General features: G+C 38.7%; 1 protein-coding gene across 1 annotated transcript in view; it reads left to right on the plus strand.

The window, feature by feature from the left end:
- LYRM4 (LYR motif containing 4) overlaps positions 1 to 27,831 on the plus strand; it is an 86,406-nt gene that overhangs the window by 13,230 nt on the left and 45,345 nt on the right. The window contains exon 2 of the mRNA XM_059479405.1: positions 7,898 to 8,018. Within this exon, the coding sequence (XP_059335388.1) occupies positions 7,898 to 8,018 (121 nt within the window). The remainder of the gene's footprint in view (positions 1 to 7,897; positions 8,019 to 27,831) is intronic.

The following is a 27,831-nucleotide window of genomic DNA, read 5'->3' on the forward strand; positions in this document are numbered from 1 at the left end:
TGCACAGGACCATCCCCAAGACTCACAGCATGTGCTGAAGAGCACTGTCCAAACACTTCTTGAGCTCTTTCAGGCTTTGTTCTGTGACCACTGCCCTGGGGAGCCTGTTCCAGTGTCCAAACACCCTCTAGGGGAAAAACATTTTTCTAATATCCAACCAAATCTCCCCTGATAACTCCAGGCTATTCCCTTGAGTCGTCACTGGTCACCACAGAGAAGAGATCAGTGCCTGCCCCTCCTCTTCCCCTTACAAGGAAGCTGTAACTGCAATGAGCTCAGTCTCCTCTTTTCCAGGCTGAACAGACCAAGTGACCTCAGGCACTCCTCATACAGCTTCCCCTCAAGGCCCTTCACCATCTTTGTTGGCCTCCTCTGGATGTTCTCTAATAGCTTAATATCTTTCTTGTGGTGACTAAAACTGCACACAGTATTCAAGGTGAGGCCATACTAGTGCAGGGAGAACCTCTAGCCATGCTGCAAAGAGAAATGTTGGTCACAGCACTGTACTAAAAGTAATCTTTCCAGAAAAATATTGTAGTGGCTATACACAGCAGGCCAGGCCTTTTTTTATGAACTGTTCAGAAACAGCAGCACAGCAAATGGAGTGGTATATATCTGTCTCAAAAGGAAGAAGAGAAAAACCAGCCTTGTCAGGTTTTGAACTTGTCATTTCAAGGCATTCCCTGCCTGGTAATTGGACTGCTGAGCTACCCCGGTGTCCTTGTTGTAGAGTAGCTGGCAAGGCTTGGCAGTGAAAGCTCAGCAGAGAGCTATTACTCATTTCAGGCCGTCAGGACACTTTTCATCTGCAGCAAATTCAGGTTATAGTTCCTGCAGCACACCCTTGCCTGGTGCTTCGTTAACTGAACAACTTGTGCAGTTGGGTCCTTCCCTGATAACCCTCTTTTTTAGCCTCTTCTGCAATATAACATTGAAATTGGAACTCCAATTACGATTAAAGAATGCTTTCATTTGGACATCTTTACTTTTTTCTTTTAACCCTGACCTCCTGAAAAGCACTCCCTTCTGCAGAGATTCCTTACACTTAGAATTAAGCCAATAACTGTTTGTATTTTAGAAATACAGCTACAAAAATGTGTGTTTCGGTGAACTGCAAAAATAATCATCGTTAACTATGAATAGCACCAATAGTGTTCTGGGGAGAAGAAAGTCTTTGTGAACAGAGCTGTGTGCCCTGGCAGCAAGGAAGACCAAGAGCATCCTGAGATGTATCAAGAGTTGCTCAGCCAGCAGATTGATAGGAGGGAGATCACATCTAGACTTCTGCATCCAGTCTTGCCCTCCTCAGCCCCCCAGCAGGAAAGGCACAGACAATCTGTAGGCAGCTCAGCAGGAGCTACCGAGGGGGCTGAAGCACTTGTCCTGTGAGCAAAGGCTGAGGGAGCTGGTCTGGTTCCACCTGGAGAAGAAACAGCATTGAGGGACTCTGAGAGCAGCCAGTACCTCGAGGTATCCAGAGGGGCCTGGTAGGAGAAAAACTGATAGCAGATGTAAAGTATAGGAAGAGAGGCTCTTCAGACTGGCTTTAAGGAAAGCTTTTTCCCCACAAGGGCAGTCAAGCAATTGAGCTTCTCTTCCAGGCAAGGTGGTCTGGTCAATATCCTGTTTTTCAAGACTTGACTGGACAAAGCTGTGAATAATCCGATCTGATGCCATCACTGACCCTGCTTTCAGCAGAAGGTGGGACTAGAGACCTCCTAGACACATTTCCAATGTGAATGATCCTGTGATCCTGTTGATCAGGTGGTCATCCGTGCTCTCTGCTTTGAAATGGGTACAGACACAAACTGATGAGAAGATACAGTCAGAAAAAAGAAGTTCTCCTTTTCTAAAAACATCCACAAATCTTTCTAAAAATCTAAGGAAGCTTTTTTGGGTTTAGGTTGAAAAAGGAAAATGAAAGGAAACTCTTGGAAAAGGTTGAAGTTTTTATTAGACATTTTGATATCTGAGATGCAAAATTGCTTTAGGAATAAGCTACAAATGCTTGTAGCTGATCATACAGCATGTATTAGGTGCACTGGGTTATAGTCACCCTCTCTCAAATGTATTTTCTAATGTTCATCAGGCTTTATTCCTATTTTATGTTCTTTTGGCTTAATCCTCTCTCATAAACTATCTCTAGTGCTGTTCTGTTCTGGACATACTTCTTAGCAATGGCATTGGAATTCATGTTTTGTATGTTAGCCGAGAAACCAAGTGGTGGCTGGTAGGTTTCTTTCTGTAGGCTTTTTTGTGAAGATTGTCTAGTGACTGTGCCTTGTTAGAAAATTCAAGAAAATAATACTAAGTTTACCAGCAGTCTAATCTTTATTTTTCTTTACTTTTCTTTCCTCCTTTCCCAGCATCCAGACACCCCCCTGACACCCCCACAGAAATCCTGGTTGCAAGAACAGGCTTTGCTTTGAATTTTAGAAAACGGGAAGATGTAGTAGTTGTTGTTGTGCTGTAACTTGAAGTGGCAGTCTGAAAGTGTGTCTAGTGATGGAGTTTGAGGGACAACTTGTTGATAAAATGTGTTCACGTCCCTCTGTTGGTCTTGGGTTTAATTAGACCAGTCATAACCACTTCCCTGTGAGTTACTTACCTCTCAGTCTCAAACACACACCTGTTGTCAAGTGTTTATTTTTAGTATTAGATGCTAATTACATGCAGGTTTTGCTTCACCTTAATTGGTGTCTTTTAAGACATTTATAGAGGAAAAATATTGTAAATACATATGTACACACATATATGGAAATTACATGTTTGCACATATATGCATCTAAATAAGCATTCCCTCAGAAGTAATTCTGTACATGAAGACATCTTCACTAATGCTAGTGAAACTTGACTGTGAGCTAAAATTATTTTCTACAGATGATTAAAAACTTTCCCTTTTTAAATGATATGTAATGCTGAAAATTTAGTTGGGCAGGTCTCATCTAGTGCACGTTTTGCTAGTAATAACGGGAAATTCGGAAAATTCATCCTGTTGCTACTATAAGTTAATAGATGTTAGTTGGAAGGCAGCAGTGGTAAGAAAATATAGTTTGGTTAAAGCAAACAGACATTTTATGAAAAGGGTTCCTGACGTGATGTAATGCTACTCTATTGTAAATGAGCATCTCACTTTTGCACATTGTGTCTTTAAATAAAAGCATCATATTCATCATTCCAGAGCTGTTAACCCCAGTGGGCTTCCTAGAGCTTGGATACTTTTCGCTTGCCTTAATTTATTGAATATAACTGATGCTAATAAGGAAAAATGCATTTTACTCTAGACCTTTTTCAAAAGCCTTGAATGTGAATATTCTAACCCGGTGGCCCCTTCCATTGTGATCTGTTTTGCTTGCACAGATTGTGTACCACAACTGTATGTCCTCTTCTGTCTTCATGTGTGTGCTCAATGGCCAACAATAATAATGTAATAGCCATTGTGTTCCGCAGTGTGGTGCCTGTGACTATAATGTGACCTATTAATATGTTGCACTTGTTGACAGGCACAAAGCCAAGATGTCAGCATGTTTGTAAAGATGTCTTTGAAAGGTGACTTACACTTTTAGCATGTTGTGATACTGGTGAATGCAAAGTGGTGCTGAGAAAAACATTGCTTGCCCAGGTTTATTTTGAAAACTCGTAGCTGTGTACTTAAGCAAGTATCTTTGTGTGACATTTCAGCTTCTTTTCTTTTAGCGGAGCACAAAGATTTTTTGGTTTTTTGGTCAGGTGTGAGATAAGTAAACATTTTGAAATAAAATATATAAGTCCCCAAGCAGTTATTATTTTCTGAAGTACCTGGATTGTGATTTCATTTTTCATTAATAGTCATTGTTTCAGATTTACTTCTTGTAGACTTCATTTTCATGAGGACACATTAGGCTTTTGATTGTACTTCAGGGAAGAAAAGAGAGGAACTCTTTAAAGGTAGAGTATTGGGCCAAAGACTGCTTTCTCTTTAGGTTTTAGTATTATTTGGCAGCACTGTAGTCTCATAACATTAGCAGGCAGTGCCCAGTGCTTCAGAGTCTGTAGTAATGTTTTGCCCTGGCCTTGTTCTCATATTAATGTCCAACAAGCCCTTCTTTCTACTGATGTGCATCTGTCGCCTTGTGTCGCCATCCACCTGCAGTGGCTTTGGTCTGCAGCCATCACACCGAGTCTACTGCCCATCGAGGACATCATTGTGGTTTAATTGGGAATTAATTGTGTGACAGATGCATGTAAGTAGGGATCACAAGAGGTGTTTTGAGTGTGCATATGTATGAGAGCTGAGTGAATATATTCAACTGTACACTCTTGCTTGGGTCCTGTTGTCACAAGTCACTGGAGGAGTCTTTGTAGAAGATAAAGTGAAAGATATTCTCTGTTCAAATTTCAGTGCACTTGGGTGATAAAAGCAAAATACCTTGTTGTGTCTTTCAGCCATTTTTTAATATCTGTTTTCAAAAAATGGGTGAGAAAAATAATGAATGGTGAAATGTAGTTTAAGACTTAATTTAAATGATGTTTCTTAATGAATACCACTGCATTAGGAACTAGGCTTTTCCCACAGTTCTGTGGGAGCTCTTTAAGTGTACTGTATCCAAAACTGCTTTCCTATTCTGTTTCTCTGGAGAGTTAACTTGGTACCTTCTCACTGAAAGGTCCTCTTTCTTTGTGTGACTTGCTTGGCCTTTCTAATGGGATCAATTGCAAACTCTGTCCATCAAAATCAGTACTGCTGTATTCCCCCCTCCTCAGTGATGTTGCTCCAGTTCCATGGATAGCTGATGAAGTTACTAATCTGCAAAAAAAGCCCAAAACAGCTAAAAATGAAGTTAACTCTTGTGGTAGATGGCCACCTATTTCCCAGGTTGGACTGGCTCAGTTGAGGCCAAATATCAGACTGACTGTGCTGGTCTAAAGCACAGGGGAGGGTTTGTGTCTGCCAGGGCAGTGAAATTGCAATATCTCTTCTCCACTTCGACTTAAACTTGTTGCAGTTTCTTTGTGTCCCTCTGGGTAACTAATCATCCATAAGGTACAGCCATCACTTCACTTGCCAGTATTCTTTTCAGCTCTCACACTGTCTGCAGATAGTGATGCTTTTAGCACAATGTAAAGTTTTATGAAGACAACCATGCATTCTCAGCCACTGGCATTTCTAGGTGTGCCTTCAAATGTCACAGGCTTGGGTTTGGTGTGTTACATTCATTGAGCTGAAAATGCACTCCATTAGAACAGCTGATCAGCAGACCAGTCTTCATCAGCCAGAATATCTCTGGAGCAGTGCTCTGTAAAAAAACCTCAACAGATGCAAGTCTGAATGAACAGGTTTTGCTCAAACATTGTTGCTTACACACACTACTGTGCTTTCAGAAGGGCTTAGATTTTCATAAACTTGAAGCAATATTGCATTTCTTATGGTAGTTCTAGCTTTTAATGCATTCTCAGTTCAGAAACTGTTGTAATGCAGAGAGTGTCGAGGTGCTGAATTGACACTGCTCACAACTGTTGTTGTAAGAAAAAGCTGTTGTTTAAAAGAAAAAAAACACACACATACAAAAAAAAAAAGCCTTCCTGTATGTTTATATCTTGGCTTAACACTTTTTACATAATTTTAGAGAATTTGAATGTTGGTAAAATATTTCCCTGACACTTCTCAATGGGGAAGAAAGGATATTTTAACAGTCATTATAGTATTGGGTTTGAGCTTTGAATTGAGCTCATCCTTCTTTTAAGTGATACATTAAATCTCAGTGTAACTTTGGTAAAGAGTAGTGCCAGGCTATAGAGCTAGTCTTTGAAGTGTGTTTAGAGATATGGATTTAGCAGTAGAATTAAGATTGTGTTAAAGCCTATGTAATGTAACTTCCTTTGGGTGTTAAAACTCATAGAGATTAAAAAATTAGAAGGTAAAAAAAGAGAAGGCAAAAACAGTGCAACTTTGTGATTATAGATAAAAATTGGTCTGTTTTCTATGTACCTTTCTTTCTCAACAATTGTTGGGTATAATTAGAGGAAGAGAGAGAAAATGGAACAATTAACACACCATATGTACAAAACAAAACAAAAAACCACCTCCAGTCTGTGGGTGTTAATACTTGAACAACATTTGGTTTTGTCCCATCTATCTTTTTTATGTAGGTAGCATTTACTCATTTATATTGCATTTTGAAAGACTTGTACCCACTAATAGATACATGCTGTTGTTGTTGTTTTTTCTTTTAAGCTAAATATATATATATTTGTTGTTGTATCTCCTGGAAACCTGTCCTCTCTTTCAGAAAATATTACATGTTTTGCACAGTTTAACACTACATATGTTATGGGGTGATTTGAAATCTCTCCATTATCAAGCAACAGAATTATACTATATATTAATGATTGGGGGTTGTTTCCTTTCTAGAAGAAATAATCAGCTTCCCCTTCATGTCTTGCTAGGACAACAGCTGCAGATGAGATTGAGCTTCCATATTTAATACATTCTATTAACTTCACACATCCAAACACACACTGGCTCACTCCCTGACGCACCCCAGTGTCACATTAGAGGTGAGCAGGCCCTAATTAAAAGCAGGCACCATCTGCCAGAGTGCGGTGGCAGAGTGGCACTCCACAGCCGTCCTGAGTCCTGTGATTGAAATGTTTTATTTATGAGCTCAAAGACAAAACACGCTGCTTGGCTGCTGAAAGCTGCATTAGGAGCTGGATAGCACCATCTAATGGAATGGAGTGCCACTGGCTATTCATCTTTCCTCTTCTTCCTCTCTCCTCAGTGTACTCCCCCAATAATTTTATTTTTCAGTCTTGTCCTTGGATTTTCTGTGATAGTGTTTCAGACAATTTTGTCTCTTGTGTTCCGCTTTTATACAAGAAGGAAAGTGTTGTTGAAATATTAAACTAATTGTGGGGGAATTTTGCAGCCTTTTGTTTCCTTCCAGTGCCACGCATAGGGTTTTGCTTTCTGTAGCAGAAGTGATACTGATGTGATGTGGTGGTACAGAAGAATATGAGGAAGATAGATGAGCAAGATCAGTTTACTGCATTTTTCCAGTTCCTCCCAAAGACCCATGTAATTGAAGTATCCACTGCTCCATCTGAAAACTCTATTTTCATATGGAAATTGACCCTAACTGGGGGGGAGGGAAGGCAGGATGACAGTACACCTCAGACTGTGTGAAAGTTCTTTACTGTGTTGGAAAGAAAGGGCAGAATTTGGGGAAAGCTGCAGCTTTGGACCTTCCTCTCTGCAAGCAGAGATCATAACCTCTTCCAGCTTGCAGAAATCATATTCTGTTATTGCTTCTTAGTGGGGAAATGGATGAGGAGGTGTTGGACTTAGGGGTGAAATACAGTTTGTCAGGAGAAGAAAAGGGTAATAGGGAAGGAGCCCTTTTTGTGTTAATTGGTCCACCAATCTACTTTTGTTGACTACTAGATTACAACACTGCATCTAGTAGAAATGTATATTGTGACAATTACCTTTTGGATATGCAGGTTAAGAATTGTCACGCTGATTCAAAATAATCTGGGGAATGATTTTCTGGTCCTTAGCCTTTTTGTAATGTTCTTGAGTTTTGCAGTATTCCATGCTGGGTATCCAGCAGTGTGGCTTCAGCACAAACAAGCAGTTAGGACTGGACTGAAACTTGAAATATGACATTTTTCTACAGTAACATCTAATAGAACCTCTTTTTTTAAAATTACAGGATCTGGTCGCTACTTCAACTCGGGCAAAACAAAACCCTAAATAAAATTATATGTGTCTATAATTGAGCTAAATAAATAAATAAATATTTATATATGGGAGGTGTGCATTTTATTTTTTGTATCAGCATGTTTTAAAGAATGTTGAAATGATATAAATCATGGCACATCTATGATTACTTGTCCTCTTATTGTTTGTGTTTAGAACATACGCCATCAGAAGGATAAAAGATGCCTTTAGAGAAAACAAGAACATAACAGACTCTGAAAAAATAGAAGAACTACTGAACAAAGCCAAAGCAAACCTACAGGTTATTCAACGGCAGGTATGTTAATTTCTCTAATTTTTTATGGGAGTTGTTCACTACTCATTCAACTGTCTTATGCCACTAGAGATGGAAAAAAATATTTCCTTGCTAAAGACATCTCTTGATAAACATCAGTTTTTGTCTGAATTTGTCTTTCATCATAGGTTCAGAGGGGTGACTTTGACGACTCAAAATAGTCTCATTTTCTTCTGTGTTTGTTTTTTCCCATCTCTAGATACAGTGTTAGAATAGTAACAGAACAAGAAAATATTGAAGTGAATTAAGTAAATGCTGGCTAAATGTGTCCAAACAGGGTGATAAATTCTTCTTTGGAAAATTTGAGTCCCTGGCAATATTTTTCTTCAACCTTGTCTGAGTAGCATTTATAGCATCTCTGTTCCTTCCACTAGGTACCATGTTGCTAAGAAATGAAGTAGACTGGGTTGAAACTTCAGATACTTCTAAAATTTCTCGATCATACTCACTGTCTATCTAAAGTGACTACTAAAAATTGGAAGAAGCAAGTTTCTATGCTTGAACTCTCTGTGAGAACTTACAGTGCTTAAGCTGCTCCTCCTTGCAAAATCTGTGCTTGCTGACACCAGTCAGAGCTCAGTTAGTACTTTTATTAAACACTGAATGAACATGTGCACCTGCTCCTGCATGGTTTGCTTTAATACGGCTCTTTAAGCAACCAGCAGGTCACTTAGCTGGGTTCTTATTTTAGTAGGGAGCTGGGCCCTTGGATTTGACAGTTAAGTATGGATGCTTAGGTGCAAGGTATTGGTTTTTTATTTTCATCTCCCAGGGTGTTGTTTTGTGCTACCATCTTTTTTTAACTCAAACACTGCTAATTTTTTATTTAAGTGTTTCTCAAAGAAGCAATTTGGATTGGATTGTTCCAATGCAATTACATTTGAATGCTGGGGTGTTTTTTCTCAGATCTGTAGGTGATAATTGGCATTTTCAGCTCTTCTAATTCTTGCTTAAGATAAAGTCTTGCTAAATAAAAACTTTCCAAATTTTTTTTCCCAGCAAAACATGCTTCTACTGATCTGAGTCCTAATAGGTCTGGGACAGGTTTTAAAGTAAAACTCTTTCCTCTCTAAGTCCTGTGTAAATTCAGATTACCTTGTCTCTGTAGATCCTAAAAAAAAAGATATTATTTCTCTAAAACAGACTTCACAGGCTGGACTTTTGTCTAGGGTAGGGGTCTTGCCTTGCACCTTTTTTGAAGTTTTCTTTTAGCATAAATATTTTCCCTCAGCATCAGTCAGCATCTTTCTGTTATGCATTTATTACTGTATCACTGGGACATACCAGAATAATTCAGAATGACCTCAGTTATTGCTAAGCCTGGAGGGTTTTGCATGTTTGTTTCAAATATCAGCTATTTAAGGGCCTTCTCCAACATTAAAAGCCAAATTGCTGAAATTGGTTTTAAATTGGATCACTGTCATTCCATGTAAGAACTTCAGGGAAAATATACTTGAAAAGCAAGGAGTATTAAAGACACTGACACAACTTTCCATTTTTAACACTGCTAAGACAGTGAAACTTATGTTGAAATATCTCTTTAATGTTGTACTTCTAGACATTTTCCAGAGAAAGTACAATCATGCTACATTCACTTTTGGAAGGATTTATCTTACATGTTTTCAAGAGTAATGGATAATAAATGTTATTATACAGTAACATAATAGGCAATGGAACTTTTTAACAAAAAATAATCAGATAGAAGAAAATTATTTTACCAAGATAATTTTTTGGCATGCATCCCTGCAAGAGTTGATTGTTTGAGTATTAAAGATTTTTTTTTCCTAAAAAATTGCAAACTGTTGTACTTTGCAGAACTTTTGTTATGTTTCAGTGTCATCTCACTCCCATCTGTAAAGCAAGAGGTAAATGTAAAAATAGCAACACTGTCTGAAAAGTTTTTCATCAGGACTATTAAAAATCTGAGCATCTAAGTTCATATTAATATTTATTTAGTGTCAAATTTCATCATGCTCTGTCAAAAAAGTTCATTCTTCCTCTTTGTTTCATTGAAGACCTAAGTAATGAAGTCATCTGACATTATTAAGACTTTATATTTAAAACTAACCAAGCATAATACAAAGTGCTTTTATTTTTAAATGCAGAAGCACTGAAGCAAACATGAGATCTAGCATACAATTTTTTGCTAAGTTTTGGGTTTGTTATGATGTGGTTCATCTTGGTATTGCTGATTTTTTTCTAGTGTGTCAGTAGAAATTAAATAATATCCCTCTTTGCTGACAATTTGTTGTTACTCTAAAATCAAATTTATATTCACTTTGCATTCTAATTTATGGTTTAGTCATCAAAGTGACCATTGAAGTGTAAGGTTCATAAATAACTATTTAAATCAGCCTAGTGGGAAATGTGAAGTAGTGACAGATTACTGTCATTTTGTACGTCAGTCACTGTACAGTTTGCTAGAATGTTTTAAAAGTAGCTTTATAATGCTGAAAAGCATGGAGGAACATTAATCTCCAGCTTAGTCCTCTCTGCTTATTATCGGGTTTGATTTTTTAATAGCCTGGCTAACGGAAGAAACAACTCATTTTCAACTCTGTTTGCAAAGATTTTTGTGGGTGTGTGTTTACTGTGTAAACAACAAAATGTTGTTGTTTACACAGTAGTTATTTTGTCCTTCCTGTATAGAAGGGTGTTGTGAGAAATGCATTGTCACAAATAAGTGTGAAATAGAAAGTTTTAAGAAGTTTTGAGGTGAAGTCTGGAAGGTGTTTGAGGATTGTCATAACAGCCATTTCCCAGCTATGCTAGTATGATTTCATTTGTGAGTTTCTATTACTATTAGTAATGTTAGTATGTTGGTGGTAGGGGAATTTCCACTGAAATGTACTGCTGCTGCTGCTGAAATTTAAGATTTATGAAAGCCACTTTGAAGATTGGCTAATATTAAGTGTTTTGAAGTTTTCTTTATGCCATTCTGTCTCTCGGGTTTTGAACTGAAAACCTAACGGTGGAGTTCAAAAGAAATAGTAGACATGTGTGCTCTGATTAAAGCCTTGTTTTCCTTACAGGATATCTCATTCTTCTGTAGTGCTTTCTCCTCAGTTTTATATTGTGGCTGGAAACTGCCAGTCATCTTGTCCAGCTAAGAAAGATTATTCTGTTTTTCTTGGCAGCTCTGAGCCTTTGTTATCAATTTTACTGGTTTTAACATCACACAGCTCCAGTACTCTTTAATAAAAGGGTTTTAATGTTTCACAGCTTTTGTTTGTCTCTTTAAATAACCCAAACTGATGAGATGCAGGTTTGCACAAACCTTGGTCAGGAGACAAGAGATGCACCTTGAGTGTTGAGACAGTCAGGACTTGGAAATCTGCCTCTTTTACAGCTGGCTGGTCATCTGTGGTTTTTAAGGGAACAGATAAACTTTTCTTATGGGGCTGAGCTGTTTTTCCTTAGGCTTGACCTCTTACGATTCCCTTCATGAAGGAATGTGGTGTTGATACAGGAAACCTCAGCTAGAAAGGTTCCACTGATAATGATAAATGATAATGAGTACTTGCAGCATTTTTCATGTTTGCAGCATGTTGTAAAGTGCATTCTAATCCTTGAAATATGCATTGCTTGTAGTAACTTCAGCTCCATTTCTCTTAATGAAATGCTACATGACTGTGCTTTGATAAAAGCCCACATCATACTTAGTGTAAGATTTTGGTCTCATATTCTTATGTTTTTCCATAGTCAAATTTCTTAGTATGGTCTTGTGCTGAAACTTGTGCAAAATAAGAACAAATCTTCTGGATCTTTTATTTTTCAGCAAGCCAAATTGCCAGTGCAGCTGTATGTAGCCTATATGTGCCTTCTTGAGGTGTTTATTAGCAGTATCTTATCTTGGCAATATTTTGAATTTGAGTAACACTTGAATGGAAGTGGAAATTAAACTGAATCGGTGTACTAATACAGCACTCATATTATTATGAATTAATGACCATAAATCCATAAGGAAACTTTCTGCTAATCAAAATAACATAAATATTAAAGCATGTTTAATAAATATTAGCAAGACAAGCAACTTCAATTATAGTTGCTACAAAAAGTGAAAGGTAGAAGTACTACCCTAGTTTGCTGCACCTGGTTTGAATTGACTGCTCGGCCTTTGAGCAGCAAATATTCCTATATTAGTAATTGTCAAGGTGTATTACTTCTGGACTGAAAGCATTTTGTAGAGTATTTGGAGGACTGGTACCAATGTACACAGTTGTGAGTTTGTGACATTGGAATTGACTGTGTGAAGGAACTTCCCAAACTTTAAGAAATGTTCTGGGTATCTGAACAAGTTGTGTTTATACTGCAGAGCACTGTAGGCTGGATGCCCTTTGCAGGAGAAGATTCACTTTGAAAACTCTTGTTAGTATTAGATTTGAGCTGCAGGTTGTATTTATGTCTAAATTTTATGAAAATGTAAGAAAGTTGCAAAATGCTGTGTAATGTGTTTCATTACATTGGCAGCAGTTCTGAGGCCAAGAGGAAAGAATAGCTGGAAAAGCCCTTTTAACACAAGGGGCAGCATCACGCTACTGTTCAGGAATGGGTATAGTATTGGCAAGTCATGTCTTCCTGCTGGCAGACAGTTCTGTGGAGTTCTAATATAGATCATTCTTATCAAGTTTGTCATTGCAAGGAAGTTTTAAAATCACAGATTATTTTGCTGATTTTCTTGAGAAGCTCTTTGAATTTTATCTCTTTTTTTTTTCCAGCTTCACAGTGGCAAACACCTATTTCTCTACAAAAATACAGATTTTTCTAGCATAAAATTGTAGCCTTACAGTTCTTAGATAAGGAGATTGCCCTTGGAAGTTTGCTGGGGCTTTCACTTGTGCCATGTATTTTTATTTATTACAGTTGGACATCATTTTCCAGCCAGGATAGAGCTGACATTACACACAGAGAATTTTTCTTACCTCTCTGGCCATTTAGTTATGCTTAAAGCAAGTGTAGACACAGTAAAGTTTTCAAATGTTTCACTCACAGTAGAAGAGTGGGAGTGAGTGACACAATCAAACAATGAACAAATATCCTGGTAAAACAGTTTTTTCAAGTCACTGCACGATACCTATGAACTACCTATACTCTTCTAAATCCTTGGATTGGCAGCTAGAACATAGAAAATGTTTGGCATGAGCCTCTTGCATTTCTCTTGCTCCTAGCATGTTGCAGTACTGGTAATCAGTTTTTAATTGTTTTACTACATCACGAGTTCTCACTTGTTTGCTTCCTTTCCTGGAATTACCAAAATTATGCTGGAAGCTTGTGGCAAAGCCACAAACTGAATTCAAATCAGCTGACTCCGGGTTGAGAAGCCACTGGGGGCATTTCCTGTGTTTGTTGGTAGTTTTCATTTTAATTTTTTTAAAATTTCAAAGCTCTTTGGGGTGATATTTTTAGATATTATCCTTGAGGTAGCTTAAATCCTTTTGTTATGTTCATGTTGCCTTTACTTCACAAGTGGTTTGAAAACTTCAAGTGCCTAATAAGAGTAACCTACCAGGAAGCATATGATTAAGCAAGACAGTGGAAATCCTTAACATATATTAAAATTCAGAGCTCTTGACTTAGAAAGAGATTCAGATGCAGGTGAAGGAATGTCAAATATAGGATGGATAGTACCTGTTTTTCGCTAAACAAAAAGAAGCTTCAAATTGAAATTGGGAAACAGTAAATTCAGAGCTATACTGGTTTTGTATTTCAGTAGGAGAGTAAATATCCATGAGGTTTTGGGGGTTGAAAAGGAGGAGGAACAAAGAAAAGGGTGTGGTAGGAGTGACTTTGAAAAAGGGTTGGTAAATTTAAACAGAAGCCCAGATGAATCAGAACTTGTCCTTCCACAGAGCTTGTTAGCAGTGGTGTCTGCTTTGGCCCAGCTTTTCCAAATACCTTTTTCATCTTGGCATGTAGGCTAGCTTTGGAGATGTGCAACATTGGAACAGATGCCAAAAGCCCTGCGCTGTCATTTCAGCTTAATTTCTGGCATCTGAGTGTGCAGGAAGTGTAATAGACATTTTACTCGTCTTCAGGTGGCATGGCTGTCCAGGTTACACCTGTGTGTCTCCAGAGCAGTGTTACTCCTTAGGCTTTCATTTAACTCTCCTGATGGAGAGCAAGATTGTGTTTTCACAAATGATTTGCTGCTGTTCATTCTGCTGACTAAACTACAAGTGGCAGGTTCTGTCTGCAGTATTAAATTCCAAAGTAGACTGTGCATTGAAAATAACCTTTAGGCTGCCAGCAGAGGCGATTCAGAGGTAGAATGAGGCTTTGTCTTTCTGATGTAAGAGCTTAGGGTAAAACACAGCATTTGATGTATGTTTCCTAAACCTTTCGTAAAAATAAAGACTGCTGAGTGTTGGCCAATGCGTTTTAAATACTGTAATTATCTGTCATAAAGAACTGTCATTATTTTTGTTGCATGTATTTAATGGCTAATCCAGTGAGGTTGAGGCCTTATCATAAATAGTAACAGTAGTTATATAATACATCCAGAGCTGTGAGCACCTGATGTTCTGCACAGATGAGGGCTGTCTGAAGGACAGGAGAAGGACTTACTTTCTCATGAGCAACTCGGCGTGGCAGTATGTCACATCCAATAAAGCAAATGCTGAGTGTAAACTTCCACATGGAAAAGAGTAAGTTTTATCAGCCTGGCTGGTCAGTAGCTCCTTGAAATAGTTAGGAGCATTAACCATTCTGTGCTGAAGAAAGCATCAGAAGCAAGGAAGGATCACATTTTCAGGCAGTTGTGTCCCTCTGCCATTTGCCCCTTTGTGCTTTCTGCTTTGCTGTGTTTGGTGTCTCAAGGGTTTCAGCCTGAATGTAAATGAATATGTCATTCGGGGTGGCTGTTGCAACAAAACTTCAAGGAGGCTTTTCCAAATGAGGTAACAGCAAGTGTGTGTTTGTCTTAGTTCAAATAAAAAATACTGTCAAGAGAGGGAAAGTAGAAATAAGTGCTTTAGTTTTGATCACAGAGCAAATGACTTCTTCTGCTGTGTATCTAATCTGATTGTGTGATCTTGCTTTGATGCCTGTCAGTCTGGTTTGCAGGGGTGCCCATTGAGGAACGGTTTGAAAATTGAGTTTCTTGCATTGAAATGTATTAACCTTTGAGCAACTTCTCATCTTCCTTGCTGTGTGATGTCTGCTGCGGAGCAGAACATTTGTGGAGGTTCCTTTTTACTGAGTAGGAAAAGAAGTATGGCAATCTTGTGAGTTATTTATGAAATGTATGACCTTGTAAAAGCCTTGTGTATGTATTGTGACTTACATTCACATCAGGATATTGGTCTCTCATGAGAGTCCCTTCTCAGGGGTAAACAAGTTTTAAGTACAGTTAGACCTGGAGGAAATTAGGACTCCTGTTTTGAGGACTTCTAAAAAAGGGAGAGAGACAAAAGTGCTGTTATTGAAACAGTGATCTCTTGATCTCTCATTGTTTGTTGGTTGCTTTTTAATCTGTTGTATTTTCATTTCTTTTTTCCTTGGTGTGAAAACTTTCCATTCTGATTTTGTGCTGCTCATTGGAAGGAGACACTGTCAGATTCATTGGCACTGCAACTGAGCAGGCACACTTCCCTCCAGGAAGAGCTTTGGCACATTTGTCTGGTGCCTCTGATCCCCAGGAGGTTCTGCTCTGCTGCCCTTGGACTGCAGTCTGTAATTCAGGATGACAGTGTTGGTATTGGTACTCTTGCTTCTGACAAGTCACCTGGTCCCATAGCTGTGGTAAAATGGGTCTTTTAATGTCATTTCTCCCCCAACCCCATGCTCAGTCATCAGTCTCTCAGCACATTACAATTTCAGTTTTTCCTTTTACAGAGGAAAATTCCAGAGTTTTTCCATTTCCAGCTTACAGAGGGAAGAGGCTCCTCCTGAAGCTACTTGCATTCTTTTCTGGCCTGTCAGATGAACATTGCTTCTCCCCACAGCACACTGAAAATACGTTTTAAAACTTTCCCCTGCCACTCTAAATCAGATGCCTTTTATTTGTCTCTTTCACAGATGGTTTTTCAAGTCTAAAGAATTTATTCTTTTTTTCATTCTCAAGATAAGGGCAGTCTGCAAAGACCTCCATTTGCCTTATGTGCTCCAAGAATCTGGTTTCATGACTGATTCATATTTGCCCATCTAATTATCTTTGTGCTTCTGTTGGTTGTCACTAAAACTTTTCCACTTTTCCAGTTTCAAAGGTGACGCTTGCTTCTTCCTTACTTTAAAATTGCTTGTCAAAATGAAAGCTGTTTATACAATCCACCAACATTAACTGTTGTTTTAAAAAACTGAAAAAAAAACAGTTACTTTAAAAAGAAACAACCCTCTTCATGTCCTCTGTGTCTGGTATGTCTGCATATATTGTAATCTTTTGGGCATCCACTGAATACCCCCGTGGATTATCATAGACCAAACATGGTCTCTGTCCCCAATACCATTTGACTGAATTTGCAGCCAGGTAAATTCACAGTGATCTACTTTTATTTTGACAATAAACATACATGTGACCTTCACATAAAAGTTCTTTCAAGCAAAGAAGCTTTATCATTGATGTGCTATTTTACAGTTTTGTCTTTTTTGCAGTAATTCAGATTCTGTCTAATGTCTCTGTAGTAAACTTCTTGTATTTGAGGGAAATGTGTTTGATCCATGAAGTTGTGATGAAGGCCAACCTTAGGGAAGAAAGTTGCTAGACTCTAATAGCAGCATGTCTGATCAGGCCCTTGGAAGTTTAGGCAGGGAAAGCTGTTTTCTAGACAAGAGTGTAGAGTGAAGTTTAATTAGTGTTTATGCAGTCTCCTTGGTACTTGGTGCATTGCTGCTGTCTTTAGCTTTGGGCTTTCTGAGGTGAGCCTGGGTTTTTTTTGGCCATTAAGAGCTACAGCTGCAGTGCCCTTCATCTTTGTGACAGGCATTATGCCAGTACATTAATTCTGAAAGCAAGTAAAAAGAAGAAGAAAGAAGGAGCCCAAACTCTTCCAGTCACAGTTAAATCACAGTTTGACTGATTCCTGTTGTTATGCTTTCTGGGGTATGTCAGATACATGTTTCCCCTCTGAGGTCTGTGCTGCCTGAATGTCCTTCCTTGGCTGTTGGCTTGGCAGGAAGTGAAGCATTACTAAGCAGAGTTTTGAACTCACTTTTATAATTTTGTCACCAGTAGAAAATGCATAAATGCATGGTTTAAAACAAAAATCTGCTGTTTATGTTGTAAAAATGAGGTCCTGTCCCTCGTCAAGGCATGAATATTGCAGTGTAGTGGCTAAATAATACATTCATAGTTTTTCTTCAGTGAACATAGTTGACTTGCTGAGCAGTAGCTTTGATAATTCTTAACCATATTTTTACCCGAGTGTGTGGTTAAAGAGAGCATTATGTGACCTAATCACATAGCCTTTCACATTAATACAGATCTTGTTTATAATTCTCTTGATTTTGTTATTGACCCAGTACTTTGGTTGTGTTCAGATTATCTTAACTTTAAATGAAAATATTTCTTGTCTTACAAAAGTCAAATTTCTATGCATATTTGTCAGTAGTGAATACTTAGTGGGAGTGATTACTCTCTAACTGCTCATGCCAGTATACCTCTGGGAGGTTAATCAATCTTGTGCTTTTTAATTGACATCAATGTGTTTACATTTATCAATATTTCTTAATTGTCAAGTTATAACTGTGGAACTTCAATAATAAATCATACCAATGGTTAACTTCATACATTAGATTTTTAAGAGTCTCCTTAAGCACTTTGACGTGTTGTAAATTGCTTTTAAAATGATGTATGTATACTCATGGGGGAAGAGCAGAAAAAAATTGGTATGCAGAGTCATGCTGTCAAATAGTACTGCAGAACTGGCCCGTTGACAGTAACATACCTTTACCACATGTAGGATATGCTTTATGGGAAGAAAATGGGAGTAAGTCTTTTCAAACTGCTTGTTTTATTACTAATAATTTTGTGACTATGACAGTGCTCATACATTTGTTGTGTCATCCCCAAGGAATTGTCAGGGCTGTGGCTTTTTCCATTCTCTCAGCTGCTGAGGGAAGACGCAGGACAGAAAGAATTACCAGTTCTACTGCTCCTCTGCTGAAGCAGCAGTGAGCTGTGGGAGATCAAGGCATCCTGATTTTGATGGTACTTTTCACCAATGTCCTTCAGATACTGCGGTGGAAATGAAGGAGGCTGGCTCTGTTTAAATATAAACATATGTTTAAAGACTTGGGTGCACAGGGAAGCAAATTATTTGCTCAAGTTCACAAAATATGCTTACAAGAGGAATTAAGGCATGAAAGTCTAAGTCTTACAACATATACCTTCATCATCTGCCTCGCTCGGTTCTCTGTCTCCTTTAAACCCAAGGAGCAGTATTCTGAAGAAGGAAATCTGTACAGACAGAAAGCTGGCAGGATGCTGACCACATTGTGTCAGTCTTGCCATGTTTTATGGGCTACATCCAAGACAGTATAAGAACTGTAAACCTGGCCTAATGGGTAAGTGAAAACCAGTGTGAACACCAGGAACATAGAGGCTGGTTTTTATTTTAAAAGACTAAGTATTCAATATTCCAGTTTAGACTAGCAGCCATTTTGTTGAATTCTTGCAAATGTCATAAGTCATAAATTACACTTCTCCCTCCTTTTTTGAATGAGACAAGACTGATAAGAAACAGCTGTTAAACAGAATTGTAGTAGTTACCATTGCATTTAAAGCAAATGTGTGTAATAAATCTCTTTTGAAGGGTAAAGCCATACACTGCTGCACAGGTTCTGAGCTAGAGGTCATTCCCATCCATGTCTAGAAAGTTAAACTTGGGTCAGTGTATCAATGTGTGAACAAACATAAGTCTTTAAGGAATTGTAACCTTTCAGCAGCATTCAAATTCTATTTGTGCTTTTGGTTTCAAAGCTACTAAGATTCTTGAGATGTGTGAGAAGCTAAATTTAGTGTGGCTGTGTGCTTGGTTGACCTTGACTGGACACCAGGTGCCCACCACAGCTGCTCTATCTCCTCAGCTAGACAGGGGAGGGAAAATACAATGAAAGGTTCATGGGTTAAGATAAGCCAGGGAGAGACCACTCACCAATTACTCTCATTGGCAAACCAGACTCATGATGGCAAAATTAGTATAATTTATTACCAATCAAATCAGAGTAGGGTAATGAAAAATTAAATTAAATCTTAAAAATGCCTTAGTTCCACTCCTCCCTTCTTCTGAGGCTTAAAATTACTCCCAGTTTTCTCTACCTCCTCTGTGCAGAGGCTGGGAAATGCAGGCTGCAGTCAGTTTGTTATACATCATCTCTGCTGCTCCCTTCTCCTCAAAGGGGACTCCTCACACTCTTACCCTGCATCACCGTGAGGTCCCTCCTGCAGGAGACAGTCTTATGAACTTCTCCAGTGTGAGTCATTCCCATGGGGGGCAGTCCATCAGGAACAGACTGCTCCAGCTTGTGTTCCTCACAAGATCCCAAATCCTGCCAGCAAACCTTCTCCTCTCCACCAGTCCAGAGGTCCTGACAGGAGCCTGCTTCCCATGGGCTTCCAGTCTCCTTCAGGCATCCACCTGCTCCAGTGTGGGGTCCTCCACAGGCTGCAGGAGGATCTGTGCTCCACCATGGACCTCCCTGGGCTGCAGGGGCACAGCTGCACCCCAGGCTGCGAGGGAGTCTCGGCTCCAGCACCTGTAGCACTTCCTGTCCTCCTTCTGCACTGACCAGGGTGTCTGCAGAGCTGTTCATCTCACATACTCTCATTCCTCTCTCCTGGATGCAATTGTGAAGGTTTTCTTTTTTTTTCTTCCTCTTGCTTAAATATCTCAGAGGCGCTACCACTGCTGCTGACCTTGACCAGTGGCAGGTCTCTCTTGGAGCCAGCTGGCATTGGCCCACTCAGACACTCTGGGAAGCTTCTGGCACTTTCTTAAAGAAGCTACTCCTGTAGTCTCTCCTCTACCAAAACCTTGCCACAGGCTGTTAGCATGAAGAACAAAAAATCTTCTATGAATTGAGTTCAGAAAAAATTATTTTTATTCACTGTTCTCCAAAAATGTCTTTAATGCCATCATAGCCTGAAGTGTAAGTAAAACTAATTCAGTTGTCAGGTTTTCTGGTACTTTGGAGGAAGACTAAAATAGTTGCTACCAGGTCATCAGGTGGGATGTGTTTTCAAATATAAGTGGGCCTGGTACAGGAAACTTGTGTTTCAACCTTCTTCCGTTTCTCAAACATCCTACATTGAGTGTATACTGGGGCTACTGAGAAAGTAAAAAGTGTAATTAATAGCCATAATGTATATTCTCATAGGCTGAAAAGAGAGGAGAACTATTTCATTCAAAGGGTAGCTGAGCAGATTGAAAGCAAGTATCTGGAGTTGTGTTCACACATTTATGCTGAGTAATATGGGTGCTTCAGAGCTCAAGGTACTCTGGAATTCACAAGACTGAAAGCTACAAAATTATTTAGGATTCAAGAACATGAGCTTTTTCCTTCTATTGCAGTTTCACATTTGAATAAGATCAATACAGTGTAAAAGTAGAACTTGTGGTCTTTTGTATCTTTTGGTAAAGTACAGGCCATCTGTGATTCCATTCTTTCCTACTTCTTCAGCTGAAGAGCACTGTGGAGCTTTACAGTGCACTTTATATTTTTCACAGGGCCTTGGCATATGCATCTCCTGTTGTAAAACTGAAAGCCTTGGGTAGACTAGTGATGGGGCTTAAGAAGAACCCAGTAACCAAGTACCCACATGGCTCCAAACAAGGAGCCTTTCATAGAATAACAGAATGGTTTGGGGTTGGCAGGACCTTAAAGACCATCTCATTTCAATCCAAGCCCCCTGCCATGGTCAGGGACACCTTCCGCTAGAGCAGTGAAGCTCAGCTGATCAGAATTCAGTGATGGTACTTCTAGTTTCAAATGTTTATAACAGTCTACACTTCAGAATTTATTTTTTAAAAACACTACACAACTTATGCTATTATGTGCAAGTCAGTAGTCAGTTCATACCTGGCCCCCTGACAGGAGGACAGTTGATCTGGAAGTAGAGACAGATAATTCGGTCTAGATCAGGTCACACTTTTGTTTATATCTGTGTAAGGTAGTTAAATCCATCTGCATAGCTTATTAGTTTCATCAGTGCTGCTTGATTTTGGTGTTTTGCTTTTCACCTTTTTTTTTTTAAAAAAAAAAGTTCTTTATTTGACTTGCTGGCTAAGGCTTTTTAAAATGTAAATAGCAGTCTTGTACCTCTAATGCAGAATGCTGTGAAGCTGAGAGGAGAACCTGACCTACTCTTACGAAAGAAAACAAAATTGAGAAGGGGTGGAACATAGGAACAGAGAGATCCAAGGTTTCCCACAGTATAGTAATGAATATGACCTTTAATATTGAGGCCTTTGGATCAAATTTAAGTTGGTGTTAAAATTTTCTAATAAATTCCCTGCTGAATCTCAGAGTTTTTTTCTTCAGATTTAATTCAGTAAGGTCACAATAAAGCAAGTGCTGTCTGTGCTATTGTAATTGCTCTCAGCAGGCTGATAATGTTATAGCAGAGAAGTACCAGCTACTGTGCTTTTATTCTTTTCTTCAAGCACTCTCCTTCCTCCATGCTTGCTTCTCCTGCTCTCAGGTCTGCCCTAAGTAGGAAGTGAAACTTTTAAATGCCATTTCCTTCTCATTGTAAAACATTTTTATAGTGAAGCTTTCCTGATTCTCTTCAACAAATAGAATAAAATTATAGTCTGTCTTATTGTGGAATACTTGGAGGCTTGTATTTCCTTTCCTTAATTTTCATCCAAACATACTTTAAATTCAGCCTCTTCAGTTCTTAAAGACTGGTAGTTCTAAACATGCAATGCTTAGTTCATTTTGGCTTAGTGGTTTTAGGATTGTGGAATACTTGTACACCTAAATGAGTTTCTCTTAGACATAGGGAGAAACACTGAATACCCACAGTACTGTGTTTTATTTTAAAAAATGACAAATCACAGCTCACAGAGTGAGGCAGTTGTAGTTTGGGTCCTACACATCTTTTGCAGCTTTCAGAAGAGTGCTGTTTGTTTCTTGTATGAGTGCAAATTTATGCATGCTACTAGTAGATCTGTTACTGCTGTGTTGGAGGTAAATAATGCCCAGCAAAATGCTGTGATCGTAGTTCTCCCTGAAATGTGCCTGTGAGAGACTCAGGGCAATTCTGCATGAGTTTCCAGATGCAACATCCTCCTTTTCAAAATCAGACAGTCTGTCTAAAGTGTCAGCTTTCTGTCTGTAGTGGTACAGCTGTGTGTATCATAGATGCTCCTTTTTAACAAAGGAAGAGTTATCTTAGAGCTCTGCAACTGGCTCACATGACAGGGCCATGATGGGCCAGTCTTTTAGGTGTGGGGCTAGATACACTTTTGCTGACTGTGGGCAACAAAGTAAAAGTTGATGTTCCTCAGCATAACTGGTACCTCAGGCTTTTGCTGTTTCAAAGGCCCAATCTGGACCAACCATTCCTACTTGGTTTCCAACACCTTAGCTGGCTTCAGATTTCTCCATCTCCACCCTCCTGGTCCATCATCTGCTTGCACTGTCTTTCCCTGAGTCCCAGAATTTCTTACCTGAAGTGTCAAGAACAGACGCGTGTGCGTGTCTCTGTCTACATGCAGGCTTTTACTGCCCAGTGCCTGTGGCCTTCATTGCTGCTAAAGAAACTGGTCTTGGTAGAGAAGAAAATTACTGGCATGGATATTCCACTGCTTATCAGGGTAGTCAGCTAATACATGTTCAGTGGGATATGTCCTCTTGCCCACATGTGATTGATTGGAGGTTAGGAGCATCAAAAGATGTTTAACAAAGGTAGTTCCAGCTCTGAAATGCATGCAGCTGTATTCTGCCGATCTGTAAACTCCATGGCAAGCAGGATTGATCAGGACATGTGGACAGTTTTGATGTTACCTAGTGCTGTATAACTGTGCTAGGTCTGCTCCAGTAATTAAAACAACAGATTATGATCTTCAGCCATAACCTTGGTTATTGCTCGTTGCTCCTTCTGTTTTTTTAACTGCTCTTGACGTCTGCTCTCAGCCATGAATCATATGGTGCTGGTAGGATGTATACCACTGTGCCAGCATGTTTGATGAACTTAAGTGGAAAAGCCATCACTTCTGCAGTGTGTGGAATCTCTCCCAGCTACCACGCAGGCATGTGACAGGAGATCATTCCTGATCAATAAGTATCCATTGCTTTTTATGTAGGACTTACACATTTTAGTTTATATATCCTGCTGCTGCCAGAGGAAACTAATTTCCAGCACCAGAGATGCAACACAGCTACTTGAAAGCAGAATGGTCCTGAGATGGAATGATGTCACTGACCTGAAACACTTCAAAAAGCTTGATTCTGAAGCCTGCTGTGGTTTGAGCTTGCAGTTTCTGAGATAGGTTAACACTGCTGTGAATCATTGTGAGACACGATCAGACTGTTGCTTTGTAAATTAAATAATGAAGCGTTTGTGTGTGAGAGTTTCTAATGTAATTGGTAATGCTTTGAAAACATCAAAGTCTACATCACATGATGGTAGGATCTGGAATTTGTTTTGCAAACTTGACTTTTAGTCCTAGAGACATGAAGTCTTCCAAAGTCCAGGTTTGATTTATACTTCATGTTTTAACTGTAGCAACAGGAGCAAATAGTCAAGTAGCCCTTTGGGTAACATGATTTTTTTCTACTAAATTAATAATTGGGCTTGAGTTATTTAGATAAAAGCTCCTGTGGTTGAGAGAGATTTTCCCTTAGTTTTCCCGTAGATCTCAACCGTGAAGAAGTGGTAAGTTGCTTTGAAGGATTTTGATAAAGCAGAAAAAATGAAACCTATCATCCTTGCCAGTTCTTGGCAGTTTACATGTATGAGTTACTGTTACCCCAGGACTTCTGAAGTGCTGAATTGTGATAGTATTTGTGAATCAGTCCACTTTCAGATGCCAAATGGGATGTATTTAACACTTATTAGCTTAGATATAACATTTTAAAATCCTGCCACTCTTGCAAAAAAATTCCAATTCCATATACCAATTTTACCCTATTACAATCGTACTGCAAAATGTGCAATGTGGGATATGAGATATCCCAGCATGAGATCTGAATTCAGTGATAAAAAAAAATCACTGCAGCAAACATCTGGAATTTTTTAAAATCAGTGTTTTTTAAAAATTTCTAGGCAGAATGTCTCTTATTGTGGTAATCTTCATCTCCCTTGCTCAAAAAGTAAGACTTGACTAGATCTGACTGTGATATTTTGTCTTCAATTTTAACCTGTGATATTATTACATTATTTATAAATGTTCCTCTCTTTACTACTCTGTCTCTAAAGACTGGTATTCACAACTTTTAGAACACTTTGGTAGTAAACCATTAAATACTTCCCAGTCCCATGTAAAACTTTTCAAAGAACTGACAACTTCATATCATGATTCAACACAATGAGTTTTTCAGTGCCATTTGATTGTAGTGAAAATAGGGGCATTTCAGATTTCTAGTTGTCTTCTTTTTTTGTAGTGTTGGATAAGCAGGACAGTTGGTAGAAATAATGTTGAGGGGGGAAATGGAAATTTTACATTACTGAGATCCATTTAAGCAGTATATGTTCTGGAAATGTTTCTATACTAAAAGAACCAATTGTATGGGTTTCTGATTTGGAGATGCTAGGGGTTTGAACAGATAAAGCAGGATATCAAGTCCTGCATCATATGTTCCACTGGACTTTTACCTTTGGTTTCATGGCATGACTGTTAATCCTGGGATCAATGGAAAGTGAAAAGAAAATAAAGCTGTAAATATTCACACATTTTTGGTGTACTCAATCCTCATAATGAAGAAGACTGCATACAGAGATTTTATCTCCACTGGAGTTGGTCTTGCAATTCTTCTCATGTCTTTAATGGCTATGAGTAGTTTGTCCTTACTCAGATGCTGTGTTCACCTTTTTTCAGGTGCTCTATGTCTGTGCTCATCCGCCTCCAGATGATTTTAAACCTCTATCTTGAACCTTATTTTTCTTCAATCTATGTTTTAAAATAAGAAATATTAAAAATTAAGAAAAAAAAGCTAGAAGAGTAACTTGGGGTCAAAAGATTTCTGTAAGAGGCAGGACTGTAAGTCCTGGAAACCATGTCTGCTCTGATCCAAGTGGCTGTTCTGCCAGGCTGTGTCTCTGGGTCACATTTGTATTGGTTTCGGATCAAGTAACATAGCAAGCACCAAAAAACCCAAGAAGAGGAGAAGGAGCTCATGACATTTCTTGCATCAGTTCTCTTTTTTTCTATTATCACATTCAGGACACTGTGACCCAAATGATGATGAAATGGTGCTTCCAATATCCCATTGAGATAAAAATCACACCCTTAATAAGAATCTGTGCTGTGTTGATATACTAGGCCACTTTTAGAAACATGGGGTTTTTTCATTTTTAGGTGAGTTTTAGATGTGATTCAGACTTTGGAGGTATTAGCCTGTTTTAAAACTCATTATTGTTCTTCATCTGCTTGTGAAAGCAACAGGCAGTTTTGGGAGGCAGGAATGGAAATACTACTTTTCAAAGATTGTTTGGATTGTGGTGCTATATATTTAGAATTAAGCATTTCCTTGCTATCATAGCAAGTACAAAAATGCACTCAACTTGTGGTTTCTAGAAATATTTAGTCTATTCTTGTTAGCAGACTGTCCTCTTGTGCTGTAGATATCAACACATGTATTTTGGTTTGTTTCTACCATTTGTTACTAATGGAAGTAAAATGCTAGAAGCTTCCAGTTATGCATCAGGAGGTACAAGAAAGGCAGCAAAGCAATTCTAACTGCATTTTACAGTGAATGATACCAAAAGTACAGAGCAGTGACTACATGATTCAGGGGGCTGCTCTCTCCACCTCAGCAGTTTTCCTGTTTCCCTGCCCTGCAGAAGGCTGCACTCCTCACATGGTCCCACATCTGCTCTCTCCAGCACTTCTCTGGAGGGAATAGGGAGCAAGTTGTTACTCCACAGAGCCAGTGATTGTCTCTGTATCCCAGGGCTCAGGCGTGGGATGCTGAGGGCCTGTACCATGCACAGGTGGGAAGGATGAAGAGGATGTCAGTACCACATTGTGTTTTGCATGTGGAATGCACTTTCTTAACTCCCTGTGTGATGAACTTCCTGTTTCCACAGGGAGCCACACCAGAGGAATGAAAGAAATTCCTCCTCATGACAATTCTACCTTGCAGCTTCCTTGAAACCTAGAATCATAAGTCCAAACTATGTAATAGTCCTACTGTGTTTAGTGATGTCATGATTTTAGTAGGGATGTTGTGGAACATTCAGATGTTTTTTCTATCTAAAACGTGTATTAGGGGGATTTGATTGTTTTCAGTATTTTGTGGGTTTGATATCTTTATGAGCAGCTAAGCTCAAACTTTCTTTTCATCGGAAATCTTTTAGAAAGCAATGGCTAAGGCATGTCAGGCATTCTCCCCAGAATTTTCAAAAGCATTGTAAGAGAGAGTTGTGTGTTTACTGCGGAGCCCTTTCTCATGGGAACACATTTCTTTCAAAGCTGTCTTTGAGCACTTAACTAGAAGGCACGAGGAGGTGTTGTTGTAACATTCTTATTAATAAACAATTTGAGAGTTTTTTTACTTATGGTACAAATACCTGCTGGCACAGTCTTTTCATTTGGAAACCCACATGTAAGGACAGTGCTTCTGTGACACAACTTCAGATCAACTATAGATATTTTTGCAGTAATGTATACTAAATGGTAGTCACCATTTAGTGAAACAAGAGGATGCATGGAGAGCAATGTCATGGCTAGAAGAACATGGCACCAGAAAAAAGGTCTGTCCTGAGATTAAAGAAAACATTTAAGAAGCATTAATGAAACTTAGCAAGGGTAAAATAGTATAATCCCTTTGCCCTGTAACTGAGTGAGAAAGCAGTGTATATTTATGCTTATTCTTTTCGGATGTCCAAGAAACTTGAAAAGGTTATGAGATAGTCAAGACAAGAATTTTTTTTAAATGACCTCTTAATTCTGGTTCTGCCACATACTTCAGTCACATAGAACATCATTTTTGCATTTTATCTTTACTTGTCTTGGATTCTCCCTTTTTTAAAACAGATAATTCTTCAGTCATCCATATAACAAAGATATTTTACTGCTCACTTAATATGAAAATGCTTTGTGGTGTAGGGTGCCATGAATACATTTTTCAGTTAGGAAATGCCTTTTGGATTTTCAGCTTTGCTTTAGTGAGTTTGCAGTCATTTGGACTCAAAGTTCATTTGAGATACTGCGAATAAGGAAATTAAAGCATTGTAAACCATACTGTTAGAAGAATGAACAGTATCTTACAATTGTCACTGCATAGATAGTGTCAGTCTGGAAATGTTATTCATTCTCCAGTTGATCTCACATGTAAAGATGGTTTTCAGTTGACCTCAGTCAGAAAGCGCATGAATTTTGCCTCCATACAATGTTCTGTCCATGAGATTTCTGTACTCCTTATCAAAAGATGTGTGATTGGGCATTAGGCATCTGTCTAGCCTGATTACTGAGTACAAGTAAAATATACTATGCCTCTGCAGAAAATTGAACCTAACGTTTTTCCCACCAATTTAGTTTTCATTGCACTAAGAGGATCTTAAAGTGTTTGCTGTTATTTTATATATCAGTTTGTCAGTGTATCTCTTTGTACTGTGTGTATGTAAGGAGAAAGTAATATTTTGTAAAGTAAACAAAATTTGATGTTTAAATTTTATTGATGTCACATTGCA

Source organism: Ammospiza nelsoni, chromosome 1, assembly GCF_027579445.1.
Source record: "Ammospiza nelsoni isolate bAmmNel1 chromosome 1, bAmmNel1.pri, whole genome shotgun sequence".
In the NCBI taxonomy this organism is placed as follows: Eukaryota; Metazoa; Chordata; class Aves; order Passeriformes; family Passerellidae; genus Ammospiza; species Ammospiza nelsoni.